The sequence below is a fragment of the Musca domestica genome, unplaced genomic scaffold (genome assembly GCF_030504385.1).
Source record: "Musca domestica strain aabys unplaced genomic scaffold, Musca_domestica.polishedcontigs.V.1.1 25, whole genome shotgun sequence".
Classification (NCBI taxonomy): domain Eukaryota; kingdom Metazoa; phylum Arthropoda; class Insecta; order Diptera; family Muscidae; genus Musca; species Musca domestica.
Genome location: NW_026712277.1, coordinates 3,716,730 through 3,743,095, shown reverse-complemented (window position 1 = coordinate 3,743,095; position 26,366 = coordinate 3,716,730). Strand labels below are relative to the sequence as shown.

Sequence of the window (26,366 nt, the reverse complement as noted above, 5' to 3'; positions counted from 1 at the left end):
GGCTTTCCTAAGCCACTCGTCCGACAGCTGTACAAATTATTCCAGTGAGAGCTCATTTTATTGTTGACAAGCGTACAAAACCATTTTGGTGCGAATTTTCCAGAAAAAAAGTTATTCGTGATGGAATTCAAGCAATATTCCATTCGGCAAATATTGAAAAATTAGCTCGGGGTAAAGCCATTGAAATTCCAAAAAGTGTAAGAACATACACCGCAACTGAAAAAAATAAACAAGGACTCAAAGGACCTAAAGAGTTGCTTCGCTTGACCAAAAGTGGTAAACTGCCTATTTTGGTTCTTTCCGAAAAAAGGCCTTTGGCACGCAAACATTTTGGCCGCAGACCTTGGGCATTCCAACAGGACTCAGCACCATCGCACAAGAAAAAAGTCTTTAAAGGAGAGATAAAAATCTACGCCTGGAGGTGCTTTAAAATACTTTAAGAAACCATGCCGGGAAGTCCTGGAGGTCCTTCAAAAATTCGTTGAAATTTTACGCCTGGAGGTCCTTCAAAAATCCTTTAAAATTTCATAACTGGAGGTGCTTCAAAACATTCTTTAAAAATCCAAGTCTGGAGGCATTCAAAAATCCTTTAAAAATCCATGTCTGGAGGTCCTTGAAAAATTCTTTAAAAATCCAAGTCTGGAGGTCCTTGAAAAATTCTATAGAAAAAAGTGTCCTCAGGGGCCAGAGGATTTTTTTCTATAGAAAAAAGTGTCCTCAGTGGCCTGAGAAATTTTTTTTCTATAGAAAAAGGTGTCCTCAGTGGCCTGAGGAATTTTTTTCTATAGAAAAAAGTGTCCTCAGTGGCCTGAGGAATTTTTTTCTATAGAAAAAAGTGTCCTCAGTGGCCTGAGGAATTTTTTTCTATAGAAAAAAAGTGCCTCAGGGCACTGAGGAATTTTTTTCTATAGAAAAAAGTCCTAAATCTGTATGTCCTAAAGGAGACTTCAAAAATTCTCTAACATCCCCTACTGGACTTGAATTCGTGATTTTTCAAAAATAGTTTTTTTCAAGGATTTTTGCCATTTTACCACTTATTACTAAAATCGTAGCAGGTCCCCATATCTTTAAAAATTACATTCTATTTAATTTTCCATCATTACTTTCCACCTCTTTCCCAAACCAAATCAACTTGCCACAACAGCAACATTTGTCATTTACTGCTCATTTCATTGCTACTGAGCTGTCAGTTGAGTTTATCAATCTCCGGACTAGCTGCCTAACCTAATTTTACTTTTGGGGCCAACCAAACGAAAAAAAAATTAAACAAAATAGTTTGTTGCAGGAACATTAATTTCTGTCAATTGATGGAATACAATTGGAACAATTGACAGCTAAATATCCCTCATCATTGGCCGGAGCATACCCTCTCTCTATACCCTATCGCACATGCCAGTAAACAAAATACTTGGCCCCCTGGAAAAAAAATACTCCATCCCGTATGAAAAGCTACAAAAATATGCCCAACGATGTGTTAACAAAAATAATCACTCACTTTGTCAAACTCAAATGGAGGTCGTCGACAATGTTCCGGGTTGTTTTTCCCGAGCTTTTTTCCATTTACATGGTTATATAAGATTCGCAGGGTTGGCTGGCTGGCTGCCTGGCATCTAAACGTAAACGTTTATTTATGACTTTGTTAAAAAGGAAGAGAGGATGTTATGAATGTGTGTGAGTGTGAGTGTATGCGTGTGTTGCTTTTACAATGTATTGGATGTTATGTTTTTATGGCAGAAGCATAGATAAAGACCTCAACAAAAGCAACAAAGTTGTTTCGATATATTCAATAAATTCCTGTATTTTTTTGTCTTCCTCTGGCACCGATGATATTTGAGAAAAGCGAAGCCTGGGCTATCGAATGTTCTCCAGGGTCTTGTTGCCTGTTGTCTGGTGTTAACAACAAGTGATGCGTACATAAATGATTATAGCTGAGCGTTCAGAAGTTATGTGTGGAAGTAAATTTTTCTTCCTCTGCCGCAGTTAAAAGATAAAGAGCTACTTTGATTTAACAAAGGGAAAAGCAGGAAACTGGAGAAAATAATTTTCATCCAAAAATCAAAAAAAATATATCAGGCCTCTAAGTATACTTTTTCCTGTAGAAAATACATCCTCAGGCCACTGAGGTAAGTTTTTTCTATCGAAAAAAAATTTTCAGGCGACTGAGGCAAATTTTTTTTATAGAAAAAAATTCCTCCGTCCCCTGAGGTAAATTCTTTTTTATAGAAAAAAATTCCTCCGGCCACTGAGGCAAGTTATTTCTATAGAAAAAAAATCCTCAGGTCCCTGAGGCAAGTTTTTTCTATAGAAAAAAATTCCTCAGGTCCCTGAGGCAAGTTTTTTCTATAGAAAAAAATTCCTCAGGTCCCTGAGGCAAGTTTTTTCTATAGAAAAAAATTCCTCAGGTCCCTGAGGCAAGTTTTTTCTATAGAAAAAATTCCTCAGGTCCCTGAGGCAAGTTTTTTCTATAGAAAAAAAGTCCTCAGGTCCCTGAGGCAAGTTTTTTCTATAGAAAAAAATTCCTCCGGCCACTGAGGCAAGTTTTTTCTATAGAAAAAAATTCCTCCGGCCACTGAGGACACTTTTTTCTATAGAAAAAAATTCCTCAGTCCACTGAGGCAAGTTTTTTCAATAGAAAAAAATTCCTCAGTCCACTGAGGCAAGTTTTTTCAATAGAAAAAAAATCCTCAGTCCACTGAGGCAAGTTTTTTCTATAGAAAAAAATTCCTCAGCCCATTGAGGCAAGTTTTTCTATAGAAAAAAATTCCTCAGGCCACTGAGGCAAGTTTTTTCTATAGAAAAAAATTCCTCAGCCCATTGAGGCAAGTTTTTTCTATAGAAAAAAATTCCTCAGGACACTGAGGCAAGTTTTTTCTATAGAAAAAAATTCCTCAGGCCACTGAGGCAAGTTTTTTCTATAGAAAAAAATTCCTCAGGCCACTGAGGCAAGTTTTTTCTATAGAAAAAAATTCCTCAGGCCACTGAGGCAAGTTTTTTCTATAGAAAAAAATTCCTCAGGCCACTGAGGCAAGTTTTTTCTATAGAAAAAAATTCCTCAGGCCACTGAGGCAAGTTTTTTCTATAGAAAAAAATTCCTCAGGCCACTGAGGCAAGTATAAGTACTGACAATAATCATACGCCACCGGTTATAATTAATTAATTCTCTGGCATATTTTCTGAGGAATTTTTTTCTATAGAAAAAAATTCCTCAGGTCCCTGAGGACACTTTTTTCTATAGAAAAAAATTCCTCAGGGCCCTGAGGACACTTTTTTCTATAGAAAAAAATTCCTCAGGGCCCTGAGGACACTTTTTTCTATAGAAAAAAATTCCTCAGAAAATATGCCAGAGAATTAATTAATTATAACCGGTGGCGTATGATTATTGTCAGTACTTATACGCCATATAGCTTTATTAATTTATTTGTAGTTTTCAAGCTATCTTTCTTGGCCTTAAAATTCGTTTTTTATTGTTGACTTTCAATCCACGACATTCCCTTTCAATATGTTATAAGGAAACAGATTAATGTGATTTTTCTCACATATATCCTTTGGATTTTGACCTCATTCTTCCCTCAGCTCTTTTCCGCACATTCTTTGCACTTTGTGCGTGTGTCTGTCTATTTTGCAAAGACATTGCGAATTCAACAATTGGCAGGCGTATTTATAATCAGCTTAAGCCTTTTTGCTTAGCACTTTATCATTTCGAAGGCAGCGCCTGACAGGAAGACTTGTTGGAAACAAAACCCCAAGATAAGCAGTGATGAGTAGGTGTATTAGGAAAGCCAAAGAGTGTGATGAGACACCACCACCACCAGTTGATTTACAATAAGTATTTAAGTCGCACAGCCTTTGGAAAGGTTTATTTTCATTTCAAGGGAATATTTAATAACGAAAATCTCATTTATCCTTTTTAAAGACCAAATGTTAAAGTGGTCTTCACCTCCTCCACCACCATTTCCCTTTGTGTGGATTTTCGAACAGGTAACTGTCCAAACAAAAGCCATTAAATTTGATTCATGTTTATTTGTATTTATGTTTTTGTACTTTTTTTGGAAAATGCCAAGGCTTTTCGGGTAGTTAATTCTTAGATTTCCGCCCTTGGGTATAAATAATAAGGGCTCTGTTTTTCCTTTTGTTTTGACATAGGTTGGCAACAGCCTGCTTTTTTCCGACAGCAGCAAGGGAAAGGGGATGCTGTCCCATATTCCCCATGCGTCTGTGTTTATTTTGTTATTATTCTCAAACCATTTCTTGTTTGGTTTGTTTCTCCGATAATTTATTTGATTTTATTTATTTTATTTTTTTTGCCTTGAAAATATTTACGTCTATGGCCCTCACACCCAAAAACACACTTGATTTGAGCTGTTATTTTGTAATTTATTTCGATGTATTGATTATTTCTCACCTCTGGGAAGGGAGAGTTGAGCCAAATGAAGGCCTATGCTGTTTACCTTCAATATTTCCCATTTCTTCTTCTATTTTTTAAGGCTGATATATTTTCATGTTATTTTAGCCCACGTTTCACTAGATTTTCAATGATGCATCAAGCCAATCAATATAAATGTCTATAATCATAACAATAATATCAAATAAAGAAAAACATTTTCCCTCCTCAAAAGATTATGACGAAAATAAAAATGAAGGTCATATTTAAGTTGCCAAGGGATTTCAAAGGAAGAGACTTAAATTAAAATTTTTCAAAGAAATTTCAGTTAATTCGAGCAAACTAAGATAAAACGTGAGTGCGTATGAGTGATGTCAACAATTATACGTTATATGGGCCAAACGGGGTGAAAACCAAAATTTACTTGGGAAAAGTGTCATCAGGGACCCAAGAGTCCTCAAAGACCTGAGGATTTTTTTCTATAGAAAAACCTTGCCTCAGTGGCCAGAGGAATTTTTTTATAGAAAAAACTTGCCTCAGTGGCCTGATGAATTTTTTCTATAGAAAAAACTTGCCTCAGTGACCTGAGGAATTTTTTTCTATAGAAAAAACTTGCCTCAGTGACCTGAGGAATTTTTTTCTATAGAAAAAACTTGCCTCAGTGACCTAAGGAATTTTTTTCTATAGAAAAAACTTGCCTCAGTGGCCTGAGGATTTTTTTCTATAGAAAAAAGTATCCTCAGTGGCCTGAGGATTTTTTTCTATAGAAAAAAGTATCCTCAGTGGCCTGAGGAATTTTTTTCTATAGAAAAAACTTGCCTCGGTGACTTGAGGATTTTTTTTTCTATAGAAAAATTTGCCTCAGTGACCTAAGGAATTTTTTTCTGTAGAAAAAAGTGTCCTCAGGGACCTGAGGAATTTTTTTCTATAGAAAAAACTTGCCTCAGTGACCTGAGGATTTTTTATCTATAGAAAAAACTTGCCTCAGTGACCTGAGGATTTTTTTTCTATAGAAAAAATTGTCCTCAGGGACCTGAGGAATTTTTTTCTATAGAAAAAATTGTCCTCAGGGACCTGAGGAATTTTTTTCTATAGAAAAAACTTGCCTCAGTTACCAGAGGATTTTTTTTCTATAGAAAAAACTTGCCGCAGTGGCCTGAGGAATTTTTTTCTATAGAAAAAACTTTCCTCGGGGACCTAAGGATTTTTTTTCGGTAAAATATGAGGAATATTTGTATTCAGAGTTTTTTTTTAAAATTTGAAAATCGTCCGGGAATTGAATTTTTTTCAACCTTTGATTTCCAATTTATTTAAAATTTATTTTTTTTTTTCTCTTTTTTTCCAGGTATTTCCTATACCCAGCAACAAAATATCAAGCCACAGCTTCACCAGCAGCAGCCACAACAACCACACAGACCCACCGTTGCCAAAGAAATTGGAGAAGCCTCCAATTCCTTGACATCGACCTCAGTTCCGGCAGCCACAGCGCGACAATGGAGCCGAAAACATGCCACAGTCAACGAAGATTACAACCACCTGATGCAGAGCCACCACAACAACAACAACAAACACCGGCCATTTTTAGACAGCGACGAAGAGGAGCAGCTGCAGGAAGACGAAGACATCCAGCATCCCATCCTAGATGACAATAAATTGCAACAATTAAAACTCCATAAAGATTTCTATTATCAGCAGCAGGAAAAACAACAAAAACTATTGAGAGAGCAAGGACAGCAGCAAAGTGATATGGAGGATGAGGCGGAGGCGGAGGAGGAGGATGGCGAGGATGAAGATGAGCCGGAGGATGGCGAAACTGAAGATGAGGATAACTTCAGTGAGCATTTTGTAAATAATAAAGAAAAATGTGCCAAAAATTGTAAACCAAAGCAACAACAACAACAACTACAACAAAAGGAAACTGAAAATCATAAACAACAACAACTACAAAAACAGAAACAAAAACAACAACACTCTACCAATAATTCTCAAACTAAAGCTAGAACTTCTCTAAAACCAGCTCATCATCACCACCAGCGAGGACTTTATCAGCTGGATGATCAAACCGCTGCCACTCACCCCTCCATCTCCTCCTCCTCCTTCTCTTCTCCCTTGTCTTCATCTGTTCCCAACAACTCATTCTATTCTTCCTCTTCGTCGTCGTCTTCTTCGCCGTCTTTAACCAAAAAGATTTCCGCTTCTTCCACAGCCTCCTCGGAGGATCCCAGAAGCCTTCACAAACAACCATCCCAATTGCCTTTAAAGAATGAGCGCAACGTTTATTCGAATTCACAAAACAAAAACAAAAACAAACAAACTCCTGCCAAAACAAGCTTAAAAGCTTTAACTAAAACCGAGCACCAAAGAATCCATGTGGCCCATCGGCTGCAACACAAAGAAGTTAAGAAGACACACAATAGGGAAAGCCAACATAGAGCGAATATGTGGCAACAACAACAACAACATAGGGATAGTTATCAAACGAAAAGCTTTAAAGATGGCCAAAATGAGCAGCGAGAGGAGGAGGAGGAGGAGGAAGGTGAAGAAAAAATCGAAAGAGAAAGAGAAAGCTCCAAACGAACCCGCAGAGAAACCGAAGAAGTTGAGAGCAAACAAAGTGCGGAGGAAGATCACCATGAAAGCACTTTGGCCCTGACAGAGGACTATACCTCCTTCTCCACGACCAGCATGGATTTAGAGGCAACCTCCCAGCCTTTTACACCACAAAACTCTCAAAACTCATATCTCAACCAATCTCTGGTGAGTGGTCCCACCTCCTCGCTTTCCATTGTGGCGCCCACCCATTCGATGCTACCCTCAACGGTGGCCATGAAAATCAAACGTTCTCACACCAATGTTCGTGTCCCTGTGGAGGTATTGAACACTCCCAAGGAGGCCATGGTCATAATCGATGAAGTGGAGGAATATGAGGGTGCTGCCGAACGCCAGCATGAATATGCTCAAATGGGAGTAATTGGCGGGCCAGAAGATTATCCTCACGACGAGGAGCCAAGAATTCTGCCGCTGAGACCCATCTTGCCAAATCCCTATGACGCGGAAGAAATGTCGGTCGTCTATGCTGAACAGCATTCGGAAATACGTCTAATGTGTGAGGTCGATTTGGACATTGCCTCCAGCATGTGGTATAAAAATGGCCAGGTGAGTGGGAGAGAAATTTTAATATTTTCATTATTTTTTTTTTTAATTTTCAAGAAGCATTTGTGGTTGCAGAAGCAGAGAATTGAATTGGAAAATATTGAACCCTATGTGGGGGAGGTACCAGAAGAAATTGTCTGATCTCAAAAGTTGAAGCAAAATCGGATTATTCTTTGTCTTTCTGTGCAGAAAAATATATATTTTTTTTTTTTTTTGAAAATTTCGACCTAATGTGGGGAAGGTACCAGAAGGAGTGGACCGATACTACACATTTCCGAACTCGATCTAAGTTTGATAATAATATTACGACGCACTAAATTTGGACCGAATTGGATATATCCTTTGAAAGTTGTCGTGCCCACCAACCAGCCAGACAGACAGACAAAGAGACGGGCGGACATAGGTAGATCGACTCCAAATGTCCTGAAACGGATTTGGTCCAAAACCATTATTTCGATGAGGCACGAATTGGCCGTATCAAACGCAGAGGATATAAAATAAGAAAACTTTGCTATCCGAATGATCCGCCCTTTGAAGACCTGCAGGAAAATTTCAACCGGAGATCTCCAGAAGGTTTTCTTTTCAGGCAAGACCATTATGAACCTTCTGTCCATAGAACACGTGCTGATCTCTCCAGAGAAGATCTTTCTTTGCAGAGAAGATCCTTAGGAGTTTTTTGTCTTTAAACCAAAATATTAGTAGAACTTGTCTAACCAAGAATCACACCGTTTCGAAGTTTCTTTTTCAGAAGAATGTTTTTTCGCCCGGAAATACCTCAGTAGCGACTTATTTACCAACTAGACTTTAGAAAGTACTCTTTTGAAAAAAAAAAGTTTTATAAGCGGTCTAAGCTTCGGGAAGGCCATTATGGAACTTTTATCTCTGGAAGACCTCCACAACTTTCTTTACAGAGAAGATCCTTCGAAGTTTTTCACTCTAAAGAAACATATTTGGGAGGTCTTTTCTAAAAAAACCTTTTCGAAGTCTCATTTTCAGATGGATATGTTTATTCTCTTCCTTCACTACTCTTTCGTCAGAAAGGCTATTAAGAACCTAATTTCTGTAGAAAATCGGTTGGCTTTTCTAGAGAAAATCCCTAGACGACTTTCTTTAAGGAGAAAATTCCCAGAAGCTTTTCCATACGAAGAAACATTTTAAGAGGTCTTCTCTACAAAAACACATTTATGAAGTCTCATTTTCAGATGAATGGTTTTTCTTCAGAAAACTTTTCGGAAGGGTCTTCTTTTCCATTTCAGGCTTTAAAAGCTCTTATTTCCAAGGAAGTTTTATCGGAGGTCTGCGCTCCGGGAAACTCTTTCCTCTGAAAGACCATTAAACACCTTCTTTCCACAGAAGACCTGCCGATCTCTCCACAGAAGATCTTCAGACGACTTTCTTCTTTTCCATATCAGACTTTGGAAGGTCTTCTTTCCTTCAAAGAAGTTTTATATGAGGTCTACGCTCCGGGAAACTCTTTATCTAATCTTTCTTTAGAAATACCATTACGGACCTTCTTTCCGTAGGTGACCTGATTTTCTCTCCACAGAAATTCTTCACACCACTTTCTTTGCAGAGAACATTCCTTAGAAGTTTTCCTCTCTTGAGGAGAGAGATTAATTTAGGATATATTCTCTATAAAAAATACCTTTACGTAGTATATTCTTCAGATGAATATCTTCTCTTTAGGAAATGCCTCGGGAGGGTCTTGCTTTCAAATTAGACCTTAGAAGGACTACGACTTTCTTTGAGGAGAAATTCCTTGGAAGCTTTTCCACAAAAAGAAAAATTTTAAGAGGTCTTCTCTACAAAAACATATATATGTGATGTCTCATTTTCCGATGAATGCTTTTTCTTCAGAAAATTTCTCGGAAGGGTCTTCTCTTCCATTTCAGACTTTAGAAGTTCTTCTTTTCAAAGAAGTTCTATGGGAAGTCTGCGTTCCGGGAAACTCCTTATCTAATCTTTCTTTTGAAAGACCATTAAATACCTTTTTTCCGTAGAAGACCTACTTCTCTCTCCACAGAAGATCTTCAGGCGACTCTCTTCTTTTCCTTCCAGACTTTAGAAGTTCTTCTTTTCAAAGAAGTTTTATATGAGGTCTTCGCTCCGGGAAACTCCTTATCTAATCTTTCATCTGAAAGACCATTACGGACCTTCTTTCCGTAGGTGACCTAATTTTCTTTCTTTCTTTGCAGAGAATATCCTTAGAAGTTTTTCTCTCTTGAGGGGAGAGATCCTTCTAGGAGATATTCTCTATAAAAAATACCTTGACATAGTCTATTCTTCAGATGAATATATTTTCTTAAGTAAAGTCCTCGGGAGGGTCTTACTTTCACATTAGACTTTAAAAGGACTACGACTTTCTTTGAGGAGAAAATCCTTGGAAGCTTTTCCATAAAAAGAAAAATTTTAAGAGGTCTTCTCTACAAAAACATATTTATGATATCTCATTTTCCGATGAATGCTTTTTCTTCAGAAAAGTTCTCGGTAGGGTCTTCTTTCCCATTCCAGTCTTTAGAAAGTCTTATTTCAAAGAAGTTCTATGGGAGGTTTGCGCTCCGAAAAATTTCTTCTCTGCCCTCTCTCTCTCTTCAGAAAGGCCATTGAGGACTTTCTTACCGTAGAAGATCTGCAGATTTTACAGAGAAAATCTTTAGACCTTTTTTGGAAGTTTTTTTCTTTTGAGAAAAAAATTAGGAGACATTCTCTATAAAAAAACACAAGTCTATTTCTCAGATGAATATTTTCTCTTCAGGAAAGATTTCGTGAGGGCCTTGCTTTCAAAGTAGACTTTAAAAGGACTACATTTCAAAAAAGTTTTATAGGATATTTCTTCCTTAACTTTTTTTTAGAAATTTTCGTCAAGAGATCTTCTACTCTTCCTTCCTTACCTTTTTTTAGAAATTTTCGTCAAGAGATCTTCTACCCAGGCAAGGCATTTCTTTATAAAATTTTCTCTATGGAGAATACCTTTATTAGGTCATATTTTCAGAATAAGCCTTTACAGGGCAGACCTTGAAAAAGTCTAGCAGGGCTAAGTAACCAAGCGCCGGAGGCAGAAATTATCTTTGGGTGGACTTCCATCTAAAGAATATCATCTGAACCCTTCTCCTACCCCTTCTCTCTCTCTCTCATATCCACACCTCTCTCTTCTTTTCCACTTCATTATGTTGTCTAACCTTTTAAATATATTTCATCCTGGCTCTTAGCTGGCTATCAAACTTTAAGCAAACAATGACAAAAAAACAGCATAAAAGTTATTGAGTTGTAATTGCACATTTTGTCATTGATGTAATTGTTGTTGTAGTAGTTTTTATTTTGGGACATGGTGTTGTTGTTATTACTGTTGTTGCTATTTTCCACAACTATAATGGGTACAATATGTAGTTCTGGGCAAAGTTATGCCGTTTGGTGGAAGGACACTACCAACGCTAACAGCAACCATGTCTAGTTGAGTATAAAGAGAGTGTGAGCGAATGAGAGGGAGAGAGAGCGAGAGGAAGTGAAGAGTAACAAGGCAAGCCGTTAAGTAAAGTTTTGTTGCCTACTTTTTGGCTTTTGTACACGTGCTGCAAATGCAATTAGTAGTAAAAAAGAAATTTACAAGCAATCTCTGAGTGTGTGTGGAGTGAGCAAAGAAAGTTCTGGCTGTTTTTGTTGTTATTTTATTTTTACTGCACAACAATTGCAAGGACTTCTGGCAAATAAAATGTTTGCTGCCTTGGTGATGATGCTGCCGCTGTTGTTTTCCATTTTGGCCTCCACTGGTTGTTAAAGTTTCTTATTTGGCTGTTGGTTTTAACAACTTCAGGCACGACTGACGGCGGCCAAGGCTTGTTGTGTTTTTTTTTTTTTTTTTTTTTTTTTTTTGTTTTCGCTCTTCCCAGGCACAATAAAAGATGTTGTTACAATTTCGGTTTGTTTTGTTTATATTCGACATTTTTAAGGCATCTTAACCAACACCATCGGCAGCAGCACAACCACTACCACAACTACCCCCAAAGATGCAGCCAAGACATCGAAAAGTCGTGAAGAAAAAAACTCCAATGCAGCTGTTCGAGGCTGACTGACTTAAAAGTCATCTGGCGTGATGGCATGAAAGACGACCTCAGGAATACCATAACCAAGATGTTGTCAATGTCTTGGCTGGTCAGGTCGATACTGATGCCAATGCCGATGACGATGCTGCTGTTGGTTCTGGTTTTTGCTACTAGTGGTGCCTTGTAGACCACATTGTAATAAAATGAAATAGTTTTACACAAAGTTAGTAAGGAAGTAGTGAGAAGGGAGGGAGGGAGGGGACTGGGAGCCAAAAAATCGTGATTTGGATTACTTTTGTTTAAAGACATTTCTTGTTGAACTTTTTTCTGTGAAGGCAACGAAACAAAAAAAAAAAAAAAAGAGCTGCGAAGTTCGTGGGGATTTGGAAATATTTTTAAATTAAAACAAACCAAAAGAACATAGAAAGAGTGAAAAAGATTGCATGGGAGTTTTTGGAAGCTAGAAAAGTGTCCGCCATAAAGGAAAAAAGTCACCTTAAAAAAATACGTATTGGAAAATACTTATTTTCTATCCAGATTTTTGGAAATCCAAAAAAAAAAAACATTTTCAAAAAAAATTTGAAAAATATTTCTTCAAATATCAAAATTTTAAAGCTTTCAATTTTTTTTTTAATTAAAATATGAATATCCATAAAAATATTTATTTTTTATTAAGATTTGTGGATTTAATGTGGCCTTTTTTTAAAAATATTTTTTCGAAGAGACTATACAGGGTGAGATAAAACAAGTTAAAAAGCAGAAAGTTCGGCCGTGCCGAACTTTGAATACCCTCCACCATTTGGAACGAATTTGGAAATAAAATCCTTAAAAAATTCTGTTAAAATTTTAAAAATACCGAATATAGCCGTTATATTGGTGTCTGTACGACGTGGACCTACATAGGCATTGTTTGTCATAATTCATTACCAAATTCAAATTCGAAACTTGAAATAAACGGTGAATAATGTCGTCAAAATATCGGATATAGGGAGGTACCGTTATATCGGAGCTGTGCGAAAAAATGATCGATAATGGGATTTTTCCCTAGAAAAATTGTCGAAAGAGAGAGATTTTTCCTTAGAAAAATTATCGGTAGCAAGATTTTTCTATAGAAAATTTATCGATAGTGGGATTTTTCTATAGAGAAATTATCGATAGTGTGATTTTTCAATGGAAAAATTATCGATAGCCGGATTTTTCTATAGAAAAATTATCGATAGCCGATATTGATAGTAATTTTTTTCTATAGAAAAATTATCGACAGTAATAGTTTTCTATAGAAAAATTATCGATAGTAATAGTTTACTATAGAAAAATTATCGGTAGTAACAGTTTTCTATAGAAAAATTATCGATGGTAATATTTTTCTATAGAAAATTATCGATAGTAATATTTTTCTATAGAAGAATTATCGATAGTAATATTTTTCTATAGAAAATTATCGATAGTAATATTTTTCTATAGAAGAATTATCGATAGTAATATTTTTCTATAGAAAAATTATCGATAGTAATAGTTTTCTATAGAAACATTATCGATAGTGAGATTTTTCTATAGAAAATTTTTCGATAGTAATATTTTTCTATAGAAAAATTATCGATAGTAATATTTTTCTGTAGAAGAAAATATCGATAGTAATATTTTTCTATATAAAAAACTATTTTTCAATAAAAAAAATATTAATAGCCGGATTTTTCTATAGAAAAATTATTGATAAAAAAATTATCGATTTTTCTATAGAAAAATTATCGATAGCCGGGGTTTTCTATAGAAAAATTATCGATAGCCGGAGTTTCCTATAGAAAAATTATGGTAATATTTTTCTATATTTTTCTATAGAAAAATTATCGATAGTAATATTTTTCCATAGAAAAATTATCGATAGTCGGATTTTTCCATAGAAAAATTATCGATAGTCGGATTTTTCCATAGAAAAATTATCGATAGTAATATTTTTCTATAGAAAAATTATCGATAGTAATATTTTTCTATAGAAAAATTATCGATAGTAATTTTTCTATAAACAATTATCGATAGTAATTTTTTTCTATAGAAAAATTATCGATAGTAATTTTTCTCTAGAAAAAATTATCGATAGTAACATATTTCTTTAGAAAAATTATCGATAGTAACATTTTTCTATAGAAAAATTATCGATAGTAACATTTTTCTATAGAAAAATTATCGACAGTAACAATTTTCTATAGAAAAATTATCGATAGTAACATTTTTCTATAGAAAAATTATCGATAGTAATATTTTGCTATAGAACAATTATCGATAGTAATATTTTGCTATAGAACAATTATCGATAGTAATATTTTGCTATAGAACAATTATCGATAGTAATATTTTGCTATAGAACAATTATCGATAGTAATATTTTTCTATAGAAAAATTATCGATAGCGATATTTTTCTATAGAAAACTTATCGATAGTAATATATTTCTATAGAAAAACCATCGATAGTAATATACTTCTATAGAAAAACCATCGATAGTAATAGTTTTCTATAGAAAAATTATAGATAGTACGATTTTTCTATAAAAAAATTATCGATAGTACGTTTTTTCTATAGAAAAATTATCGATAGCAGGATTTTTCTTTAGAAAAATTATCGATAGTAATAATTTTCTATAGAAAAATTATTTATAGTAAGAATTTTCTATAGAAAAATTATCAATAGTAATATTTTTCTATAGAAATATTATCGATAGTCAGATTTTTCTATAGAAAAATTATCGATAGGCAAATTTTTCTATAGAAAAATTATCGATAGTCAGATTTTTCTATAGAAAAATTATCGATAGTACGATTTTTCTATAGAAAAATTATCGATAGTACGTTTTTTCTATAGAAAAATTATCGATAGCAGGATTTTTCTTTAGAAAAATTATCGATAGTAATAATTTTCTATAGAAAAATTATTTATAGTAAGAATTTTCTATAGAAAAATTATCAATAGTAATATTTTTCTATAGAAATATTATCGATAGTCAGATTTTTCTATAGAAAAATTATCGATAATGAGCTTTTTCTATAGAAAAATTATCGATAATGAGATTTTTCTATAGAAAAATTATCGATAGTTATATTTTCCTATAGAAAAATTATCGATAGTAATATTTTTCTACAGAAAAATTATCGATTGTAATATTTTTCCACAGAAAAATTATCGATGGTGAGATTTTTCCAAAGAAAAATTATCGATGGTGAGATTTTTCCATAGAAAAATTATCGAAAGTACGATTTTTCTATAGAAAAATTATTGACAGTATGATTTATCCATAGAAAATTGTCAATAGTAAATTTTTTCTATGGTTGAGGATTAAACAACTTAAATCAATAATTAATTTTTATAGGACTATCTAAACGTATGTTTTTTTTTATTTAAAAAATATTTTTTGGACATTTTTTTATTTATTTATTTATTTATTTATTTATTTTTTTTTTTTGTGAATATATTCTAACGTTGTTTCAATTATATATTTTTCAAAACAGTTTTTTATAAACGTAGATTTTTGAATTGTTTCTTTAAAGGACTATTTTAGTAAGTCGAGGTGTAAAAAATAAACAATTTTCTAATTCCATAAAAATATTCTTTAACAAATCCATGTCATTCTCTTATCTCAACCGTTTCTCAACTCAACTCCCCAGAGAGCCTTCAGTCAAACGAATTTCATTTTTCTATTTCCATTATTTCTATATTCCGTACAAACTTTTTTTTGCACTCCTCAAAAGTGTTACTCAAGTCAATAACTGTTCGGAATTGTTTTCACTAAAAAAAAAAAAACAAAGAGAAATAAATTGCAATTATCCATTGCATAATAAAATACATTGCAAAGAGTAAAAGTGTGTGTGTGTGTGTTGTTAGTGTCCGTAGTGCAATATGAGAGTTAAAGTCAAAAATTATTTGTTGGATTTCCTCCTTGGGATATGATATGAGTGCTTGTTTTTCACTATTGCCCTGGAAAATTCGTTAAGGAAACGAAACTCGAAAAAAGCAAAAATTTTAAATTGAAGTTATGATGTTGCAACAATAAAACTCATTTCATGCAATTGCTCCTGGGGGATAATAGAAAATATGTGTTATTATTATTATTTTTATGGAGTTAACATGACTTGGATTCAAAAAGTAATGGCATTTTTGGGAAAACAATTTATGGCTTTTGAGGGGTATTGCAGAATGAGTCGAAGAAAATATTTTGAAATTGTGGGTCAATGATTTCAAGAAATAAAAAAATATATTAAATCTAATGAGTGACAATCAGTAAATGTGTATTTTTCAAAAATCCAGAGGAAATAAATAATTTGAAATTGTGGGTCAATGAGAGTTTTTTTCGAGAGATTATTAAAAAATTATTTTTTATTAACTCGGCTTTTTTAATATTTTTGGAGGGTTTATAAAAAACGTAAATTTTTTAAAAATTATTTCAGAGGTTTGTCAAAAAATGTAACTATATATAAACGAGGAAGTTTTTTAAAACTATTTTTAAGGGCGTATTATTAACGTAGATTTTTAAAAAATTGTTTTTGAGGAATTGACTATAAACGTGGATTTTTGAAAAAATTACTATTTTACAATCGTGGATTTTTAAAAATATTTTTTTTAAAAAACTATCTATAAAATGATTGAGAATTATTTTTGAGGGTTTATCAAAACACATGTTTTAATTATTTTTGAGAGTTTATCAAGAAACTTTGATTTTTTAAAAATATTTTTCAGAGGGCTATCTTTGAACTTGAATTTTTTAAAAATATTTTTTAGACTGCTATCTATGAACGTGATTTTTTTTTAAATATTTTTCAAAGGACTATCTATAAACGTGAATTTTTTAAAAATATTTTTTAGAGGACTATCTATGAACGTGCATTTTTTAAAAATATTTTTCAAAGGACTATCTATAAATGTGGATTTTTTGAAATTATTTTCAAAGGACTTTCTATAAACCTGCTTTTTAAAAATATTTTTCAAAACACTTCCTTAAGCCGTGGAGTATTTTTAAGGTTCTATCTTTAAAAGCGGATTTTTTAAAAATATTTTTTCAAAGGACTATCTATAATTGTGGATTTTTTAAAAATATTTTTTATAGGCCTATCAATAGACGTGGATTTTTAAAAGTCTGTTTTTAGAGAACTATCTATAAACTTGGATTTTGTAAACATATTTTTTAAGATGACTATTTATAAACGTGGATTTTTAAAAAATATTTTTTAGAAGACTATTTATAAACGTGGATTTTTAAAAAATATTTTTAGAGGACTATTTCTAAACGTGGATTTTTAAAAAATATTTTTTAGAAGACTATTTATAAACGTGGATTTTTAAAAAAATATTTTTTAAAAGAATATTTATAAACGTGGATTTAAAAAAAAAAAATATATTTTTTAGAACACTATTTATAAACGTGGATTTAAAAAAAAATATTTTTTAGAACACTATTTATAAACGTGGATTTAAAAAAAAAATATTTTTTAGAACACTATTTATAAACGTGGATTTTTAAAAAAAAATTTAGAAGGCTATTTATAAACGTGGATTTTTAAAAAATATTTTTTAGAACACTATTTATAAACGTGGATTTAAAAAAAAAATATTTTTTAGAACACTATTTATAAACGTGGATTTTTTAAAAAAAATTTAGAAGGCTATTTATAAACGTGGATTTTTAAAAAATATTTTTTAGAGGACTATTCATATACGTGGATTTTTAAAAAATATTTTTTAGAGGACAATTCATATACGTGGATTTTTAAAAAATATTTTTTAGAGGACTATTAGTAATCGTGGATTTAAAAAAATATATATTTTTTAGATGACTATTCATAAACGTGGATTTTTTGAAAATATTTTTTAGAGGACTATTCATAAACGTGGATTTTTTGAAAATATTTTTTAGAGGAATATTTATAAACTTGGATTTTTTAAAAATATTTTTTTGAGGACTATTCATATACGTGGATTTTTAAAAAAAATATTTTTTAGAGGACTATTCATAAACGTGGATTTAAAAAAAAAATATTTTTTAGAGGTCTATTCATAAACGTGGATTTTTAAAAAAATATTTTTTAGATTACTATTCATAAACGTGGATTTAAAAAATATATATTTTTTAGAGGACTATTCATAAACGTGGATTTAAAAAAAAAATATTTTTAGAGGACTATTCATAAACGTGTAGTTTTTAAATTTATTTCAAAGTACTATTTATAACTATGGATTTTTAATTTTTTTCAAGAGACTATCTATTTTTAAAAATTATTTTTGTGGACTATCTGTAAACGTGAATTTTTCTTTAAAATATTTCTAAAATGACCATCCATAGATGTGGATTTTTTAAGAATATTTTTGAAAAGACCATCTATCAAGCTGGAGGTCTATCTAAAAGCGTGGATTTTTAAAAAATATTTTTTGAGAGATCATCTATAAATGTTGACATTTTAATGATATTTATCTATGGACCATCTAAAAACGTGGATTTTTTAAAAATATTTTTCGAAGCATTATCTTTAAAAATTATTTTTTTTAAATATTTTTGAAAATATAAGTATTTTTATTTTAAAAATAGATTTTATATAAAAGTGGGTTTTCTTTAAAAAATAATTTTCGAAGGATTATCCATAAACTGGATTTTTTGTTAAATGGTAGCTTCCTGAGTAACTCCTCCCTAACCTTCCCTAGATATTTGCGTTCCATATAAATGAATTTTACTGCCCTTACTCCATTTTAATTTTTTTCTCCCACTCTCCAAAGGACATAAATGCATTTTTTCTGAGTATCCTGAAAATGGTCCATAACTTTCGCATAAAATCCATCTGAACTTAAATGTTATTTTTTTATGACAGCCATAAAAGCATGTGTGAACTATTACCAAATGAACGAGGGAATGAATGAATGCATGGACCAGAAGAGATGGTTTGCATTGGAGCTGCTGCAAACTTATCTTGTTATGAGTTTTCTTATGCCCGACACCCCTCTCTGCATTGGTAATTTTACTATTTTCCAAGCATTTGCTGAGTCAGGCAAAGAAAACAATTGCCACCCACACATACACACACTTCTCTGAGTTGCATGAGTGTCACAAAGATAGTCTCGGTGCAACCTTGCCTTTATATGACATGGTCGAGCACACTAAGGGTGAAGGGGGGATTGAAGGGTACCTGGGCTAAGCGAAAATCAGTTTAATGTCATGCCCTAAAAAACGAGCAACAATAAGATTAAGCTCTCTAAAGCTGTTGGTGAAAATAAATTTCACCAAAGAAACCAAATGCACCAGTATTTAAAATAGAATTGAAAATTTAAACACCCGATTTACCTTGAAATAAATTATGGTCAAACGACGACGAACAAACACCCACAAAAGCAGTTGACCAGGTCAGGTATTAAGGACCACCGGGTATTAATGTTATTATCATAAAAATAATAACAATAATAATGCCCATAACAAAAGGCTTTTGTCAGGGGAGTTTGGTGGAGAAGGCATTTCATTTGGCAGCCCAAACAGCTGCCAGACATCAGGTGTGGCGTTTGCCTAGTTTGGCCATTGTAATTCTGACCATACTCGTATATGCGCCTGCATATATAAATATATGTTAAATGGCAGTATTAAAATACCATAAATAGTAAGTAATAACCGCAATAATACGCTTCAGAAATTATGGCAATTGGACAACAAAACATTTGACCAGAGGCAACAATAACAGCAACAACATCAACAACAGGGATAAACAACTGAAACACCAGGATACACACACAGAGAGCTACAACTTTTGGCAACATCAAATGACACCAACCAATGTTGCCTTTAACTGTTTCAGTTTCCTGGCCTTTTTTGGTGTGCTGTTGTTGTTGTTATTATTGTTATATTTTTAATACCTCTCTATAACATCATATTATTTATGGTGTAAACAAAATAACATAAGCAGAAAATCACTCTTTCGCTCACACACCCATATATTTATATGATAATGATTACACGCCATGCATCTGTGTGTGTGAGTGTGACTGTATGAGTATTTATGTAAATTATATTGCATTTTTGTTTGTTACAATTGTTGCAACAACAAAAGGCATATAATTTAAATATAAGCTAGACACAGCTCAGATCCCTGGCCCAGGTCATCGGTGAGCCATTCATTAATAAAAAAATTAGAAAGTCCTTAAAAAATATTTGTAAAAAATCCACGTCTTTAGAAAGTCCTCCAAAAATATATTTTTTAAAAATCCACGTTTATAGATAGTCCTTTGAAAACTATTTTTAAAATATCCACGTGTAAAGATAGTCCTTTGAAAAATATTGTTTAGCAAATCCAAGTTTATAGGTAGTCCTCCAATTTTTTTCTTAAATCTACGTTAATAGAAAGTCCTCCAAAAAATATTTTTAAAAAATCGACGTTAATAGAAAGTCCTCCAAAAAATATTTTTAAAAAATCGACGTTTATCGGTAGTCCTCGAAAAAATATTTTTAAAAAATCCACGTTTATCGGTAGTTCTCGAAAAAATATTTTTAAAAAATCCTATGGGTAGTCCTCGAAAAAATATTTTTAAAAAATCCACGTTTATCGGTAGTCTTTGAAAAAATATTTTTAAAAAATCCACGATTATCGGTAGTCCTCGAAAAAATATTTTTAAAAAATCCACTTTTATGGGTAGCCTTTTGAAAAATATTTTTAAAAAATCCACGTTTAAAGATAGTCCTTTGAAAAATATTCTTAAAAAATCTAGGTCTATAGGTAGTCCTCCAAAAAAAATTTTAAAAAATCCACGTTTATAGAGAGTCTCTGAAAATATATATTTTTAAAAAATCCACGTTTATCGGTAGTCCTCGAAAAAATATTTTTAAAAAATCCTATCGGTAGTCCTCGAAAAAATATTTTTAAAAAATCCTATGGGTAGTCCTCGAAGAAATATTTTGAAAAAATCCATGTTTATCGGTAGTCCTCAAAAAAATATTTTTAAAAAATCCACGTTTATCGGTAGTCCTTGAAGAAATATTTTTAAAAAATCCACGTTTATCGGTAGTCCTCAAAAAAATATTTTTTAAAAAATCTGCGTTCATAGATATTCCTTTGAAAAATATTTTTAAAAATCCGCGCTCATCGATGGTCCCCTAAAAATTTTTTAACAATATTTTATTGCATGAATAACCCTTCCGAAATATATCTCCCCCGAATTTAAACTCGTTATTATTTTGTTACATAAAAACTTTTGTTATAAAATTTTCCTAACTGGTTAATAATAAGAGATTTACTTGGAATCCTCTTGTCGAATTGCATCAATACAAATGATACAATTTTTCACAAGCCCACACACACACACATATCCACATATTTGAATTTGTTGTTGAATTTTCATCGACATTGACAATCGTGTTGTTGTTGTTGTTGGAAAATTCTCCCAACTTGTCATTTTTAAGTAGCTTAAAGTTAAATTGTTAAATAAATATTTATGTTACGTTATGTGCCATGTTATTGAACAATGCAATAAACGAATTATCTACCTTGCAAAGGGTAGATGGGAGGAGGAAAATATTAAAGGTAAATATTATTTAACAAGGAAAACAATGGAAAATTGACATAGAAAATGTTATTTTCATATGTATGTAGATATCAATAAATATGTATGGCAAATTTTTGTAAGCCTTTAGGCTTGTTAGAGTTATGTACGGTTATGTGAATGTTGCTTAAAAGGTGTTTGAGAACATTAGTAGAACAGCAGCAGTAATAAAAATAAATTGAATGATAATACACTTAAGGAAAATGGGAAGATTTATGAAATTGTTGTGGGAAATTCTAAGAAAATTTTTGAGGAGAAATTTCAAAGGGAGAGATGGGAGCAATTGTAGGACAAATATCTATTCTCAATTTAATTGTTTAAATTTCTGATTTTGGATATTTTTTAATATTTTTGAGGGTCTCCTATATCGAGGAAGTTTTGGTGAGGCTGTTTCCGAGGCTCTATTTAATGGATCTAAATTTATTGGAATTATATTCTGGAGGTGTATAATTTTTATGAGTATTTTTAAAATTTGGAAGAATATTTTTAGAGACCAAGATAAGGCCTGCTTTTATAGCTACCATAAAAAACAAATAATATTTAAGTTCGCAAGGATTTTATGCGAAAGTTATTGGCCATTTTCAGGATACTCGGAAAAATGCATTTATATCCTTGGAAGAGAGAGATATAGATAAAATTCCAGTAGTGGAAGGGCAGCGAATAAAATCCAAGAGAAACATGTAAAATAAAAGAGAAATATGTAAAGAAGGTTAGGGAAAAATTATTCGGCAAGAAATCCTTTGAAAAATATTTTTAAAAAATCCACGTTTATAAGAAGTCTTCAGAAAATATTTTTAAAAAATCCACGTTTATAAAGAGTCTTCAAAAAATATATTTAAAAAATCCGCGTTTATAAGAAGCCTTCAGAAAATATTTTTAAAAAATCCACGTTTATAAAGAGTCTTCAAAAAATATTGTTTTTAAAAATCCACGTTTATAGAGAGTCGTCAAAAAAATATTTTTTAAAAATCCACGTTTATAGAGAGTCGTCAAAAAAATATTTTTTAAAAAAATCCACGTTTATAAAAAATCTTCAAAAAATATTTTTAAAAAATCCACGTTTATAAATAGTGCTTTGAAAAATATTTTTAAAAATCCACGTCGTTTATGGATAGTTTTTTGAAAAATATTTTTAAAAATCCACGTCTATGGATAATCCTTTGAAAAATATTTTAAAAAAATCCACGTTTATAGATAGTCCTTTGAAAAATATTTTTAAAAAATCCACATTTAAAGATAGTCCTTTGAAAAATATTTTTAAAAAAATCCACATTTATAGATAGTCCTTTGAAAAATAATTTTAAAAAATCCACGTTTATAGATAGACCTTTGAAAAATAATTTAAAAAAATCCACGTCTATAGATAGTCCTTTTAAAATTTTTGAAAAATCCACGTTTTTAGATAGTCCTTTGAAAAATAATTTTAAAAAATCCTCATTTATAGACAGTCCTTTGAAAAATATTTTTAAAAAATCCACGTTTATGGATAGTTCTTTGAAAAATATTTTTTAAAAAATCGACGTTTATAGATAGTTCTTCGAAAAATATTTTTTTAAAATATTTTTTTAAAAATAAAATTTAAGTTTTTAAATATTTATCAAAGATTTTTAAGGGGTAAAGAAACGTGGACTTGTTAATTTTTAAGAGGATATTTTATATATTTTCGGGATTTTATAGGTAGTCGGGAATTATAGGTAATTTCTTAAGAAACGTAAAAAATCCGCTAAAAATCTCAAGGTCAAAAGTGTCGTAATAAATACAAGATTCAGGGTCCAGCCAAGGATAGGTTAAAAAATTTGTATAGGAATAGCCTAAACCCAGGAGGGCCTTGAAATTATACATAAAAATATCCTAAGACTAGGGGGAGTTTACAATTTTTGTAAGAAATATTCTGGGATATATCTAAAAATACCCTTAAATAATATCTTAAGCCAGGATATATTATTGAAAAATGTATTTTCTGACTCCTAATAAACTCCCTCTTATGTTAAATTTTGCTTCTCTAATTTAACTTTTAAATTCCATATCCCACCACCGCCTCCCCCATTAATGAACATTTATTTCCACCTGGAACAGCTGTCGCCAACCTTCCTGCCTGCCACAAATGCTTAATATTGTTTAACATAATTACTTACAAAATTGTCGACTATTTAAAAATAATGTTTTAATTTGTGTCTTGTTCATTAACTCTGCTGCTGCTGCTGCTGCTGCTGCTGCCATATTCTCACTCACTCCCACACACACATACATACACAGGTTGTGCATGCGATGGACCGCACTACCCGGGTGACAGATTATCGTTTCATTAAGGAGGCAAATGGTGCCCTAACCATTACCAATGTCATGCTGGAGGATGATGGCAAGTGGCAGTGTGAAGCTGAAAATACCAGACACTATACGGAGAATGCCAGACCGGTTAAATTGGTGGTTTTAGGTAAGTAGCAATAATAATAACAAAAGCAACGACAACGATAAAAAAATAACAACAACCACAACACATGTTCTCTATAACAAAATGTTTTTTTATAATTTTCTGTCAAGAGTTTCTTTGGGTAATTAATTAAGTCCTCAAAGTCTACTTAAAGTTTAGAGTACTTAAACTTTTGATGTCGTTCCTAAAAGTATGCCATAAAAATTGTTATTTCAAATAGGGTCACCAATGTTAAATGTGAAAAACTCAAGAATGAAAAATTACAGCACAATGTCAAGTGTAAGAAAAGAGATTTTTCAAGTTTCCAAAACCAAACCAACCTCCCTCCCTCTCTCACCATCATTCAGCTCCTGTAAGTTTCCTCAAGTTCATGTAATCAAGCAAGGTTATTAGTTGGTATTTTTATTAAGTCGACTGGCTGCTTCATCTGCTTCTCTGCAGAGAGTATTAAAATAGCCTTAACGTTGAAAATTGATGATGAGCTTAGCGTCAAAAGCGTCAGAGAGGAGGCAGAGCATGGACATTAAAAGTCATAAAACTATAAAAGTTTAAAGCAAATTGGGGGTGGGGTGGGGGTAAAATTATTTTCGAGAGTTATTTAATTACCTGAAGGACAATATGGCGGTTGTAGAGGTGTAGGAAGAGAAATGTCCTTAAAATGATTTTTTTTAGAATATAGATGTCGAACCACCAAGTTTAAGAATTGTTCGCAGAAAAATCAAAGGAATAATATTTGGGGACCGGAAGGACCCAAATCTTGGATTTTTTGAAGGATATATTTTCAAAGATCAAAATAACCCGAAACATGGTCATGGACCAAATATGGTCGATTTATTGGCTATCGTTAAAGGACCAGAAATGTAGATATTTAAAGAATTTGTTCAAGGACGAAGATCTAGGATGATGTTGGTGTTTTGAAAATTGAAGGACTGAAAGACTGTCAAATATCTAGGGGATAGTTTCGAAAGGACCAAAAGACCAAGGCGGATTTTTAAAGAATACCATAAAAGAATGATGGACCACTCAACCTGGAGGCGTAAATCATTTTCTGTAAGGATCAAAAGACCAAATATGGAACTGTAAAACATATTTCAAAGATTAAAACTAGATTTCTTTGTAGGATATTTTAAGGGTCAAATCTTTAATTTTTTAAAGGACATTTTTCAGTAAGCAAATTTATATTTTAAAGGATATTTGTAATACCATCTGGATGTTTAATAGAAATGTTTACGGATCAAAATGTGAACTAAAAAAAATTAACAAAACGTTTATTTTACCGAGAATATTTTTAAAGGACTAATACAATAACAAGGATATTTTTCGCCAATATTTCAAACATCAAACGTGAATTTTCAAAAAGGATGCTTTCAAGAATCAGGGACTTCTAAATGATAGATATCTCGGAAAAATATTGGATTTTTCCAAGAATATGTTTTTAAAGATATGTTTAAGGACCAAATATGGAAATTTGAAAATTATATATTTAAGGATAAAACGAAGATTTTACACGATATTTCAAGGACCAAGCGGAAAGCGGTTTAAAGGACCAAAACTTGGACTTATTATGTGAATTTTTTTAAATATATTTTTAAGGACCAAAATGTGGATTTTTGAACGAAATTTCAAGGACCACAATTTTAATTTTTTTTAACGAGATTTCTAGTTGGAATTATTAAAGGACATTTTTAATAGCCAAAAGATTGATATTTCAAATGATATTATTAAGGACCAAACGTGGATATTTTAAAGGTAATATTTAAGGACCAAAACCTGGATTTTTTGATCAAGGATCAAGAAGGCGGTTTTACTGAAGGACATTTTAAGGGACTTAAAGGTCGATTTTTAAAAGAAAATTTTTCGTGGACTACAACATAGATTTAAAAAGGAATCATTTTCAAGGAATAAAACGTATTTTTTTTCAGGACTAAGTCGTGGATTTTTAAAGGCTTTTTTTTCAAGGACTTATTGTGGAATTTAAAGGATATTTTTCAAGGACTAAAACGTGGATTTTTACAGGATATTTTTCAAAGACTAAAACATGGTCTTTTAAATGATATTTTTCATAGACTAAAACGTGGATTTTTAAAGGATATTTTTCAAGGACTAAAATGAGGATATTTAAAGTATATTTTTCAAGGACTTGGATTGCTAAAGGTTATTATTCAAGGACTAAAATGAGGATTCCGAAGGATATTTTTCAAGGAATACAACGTGGATTTCCAAAGGATATTTTTCAAGGAATACAACGTGAATTTCCAAGGGATATTTTTCAAGGAATGCAACGTGAATCTCCAAAGGATATTTTTCAAGGAATACAACCGGAAGTTTTAATGGACATTTTTTAAGGACTGCGTTATTTAAAGATTTTAACGGTTTTTAAAGGATTTTTTTCAAGGACGAAACCTGAAGTATTAAAAAACATTTTTTAAAGACCAATAATTTTTTTTTTGGATCAAGTATCGCCACACTTACATTATTTTGAGATTTCAAGGATTTTTAAAGGACATATTCCAAGGACTATCAAATTTATAATCGTCGATTGTTAACGAAACATTTGCAAAGGAAAATCACAGCTATAATCGAGAATTCGAAAGGGATATTTTTAGAAGATTTTTATAAGGAACTACGTGTTTTCGAGGACGATTTTCAAGGACTATTGATGCGATAATCTGGGATTTGCAATAGAATATTATTAAAAAATTATCGCAATGCTTTTCCTGATTTTTTTTTTTTTTTATATTTTCTGAACTTTTGGTCTGCAATTTTCATGGTCCGCCGGGGATAAAATTCTAAGTACTTTGTTT

General features: G+C 31.9%; 1 protein-coding gene across 2 annotated transcripts in view; it reads left to right on the top strand.

The window, feature by feature from the left end:
- Positions 1–26,366, top strand: part of LOC101899127 (uncharacterized) — a 324,327-nt gene that overhangs the window by 184,932 nt on the left and 113,029 nt on the right. For both annotated transcript variants that reach the window (XM_059123686.1, XM_059123685.1), the window contains exons 3-4: positions 5,727–7,537; positions 23,388–23,565. In XM_059123686.1, the coding sequence (XP_058979669.1) occupies positions 5,727–7,537; positions 23,388–23,565 (1,989 nt within the window). The remainder of the gene's footprint in view (positions 1–5,726; positions 7,538–23,387; positions 23,566–26,366) is intronic.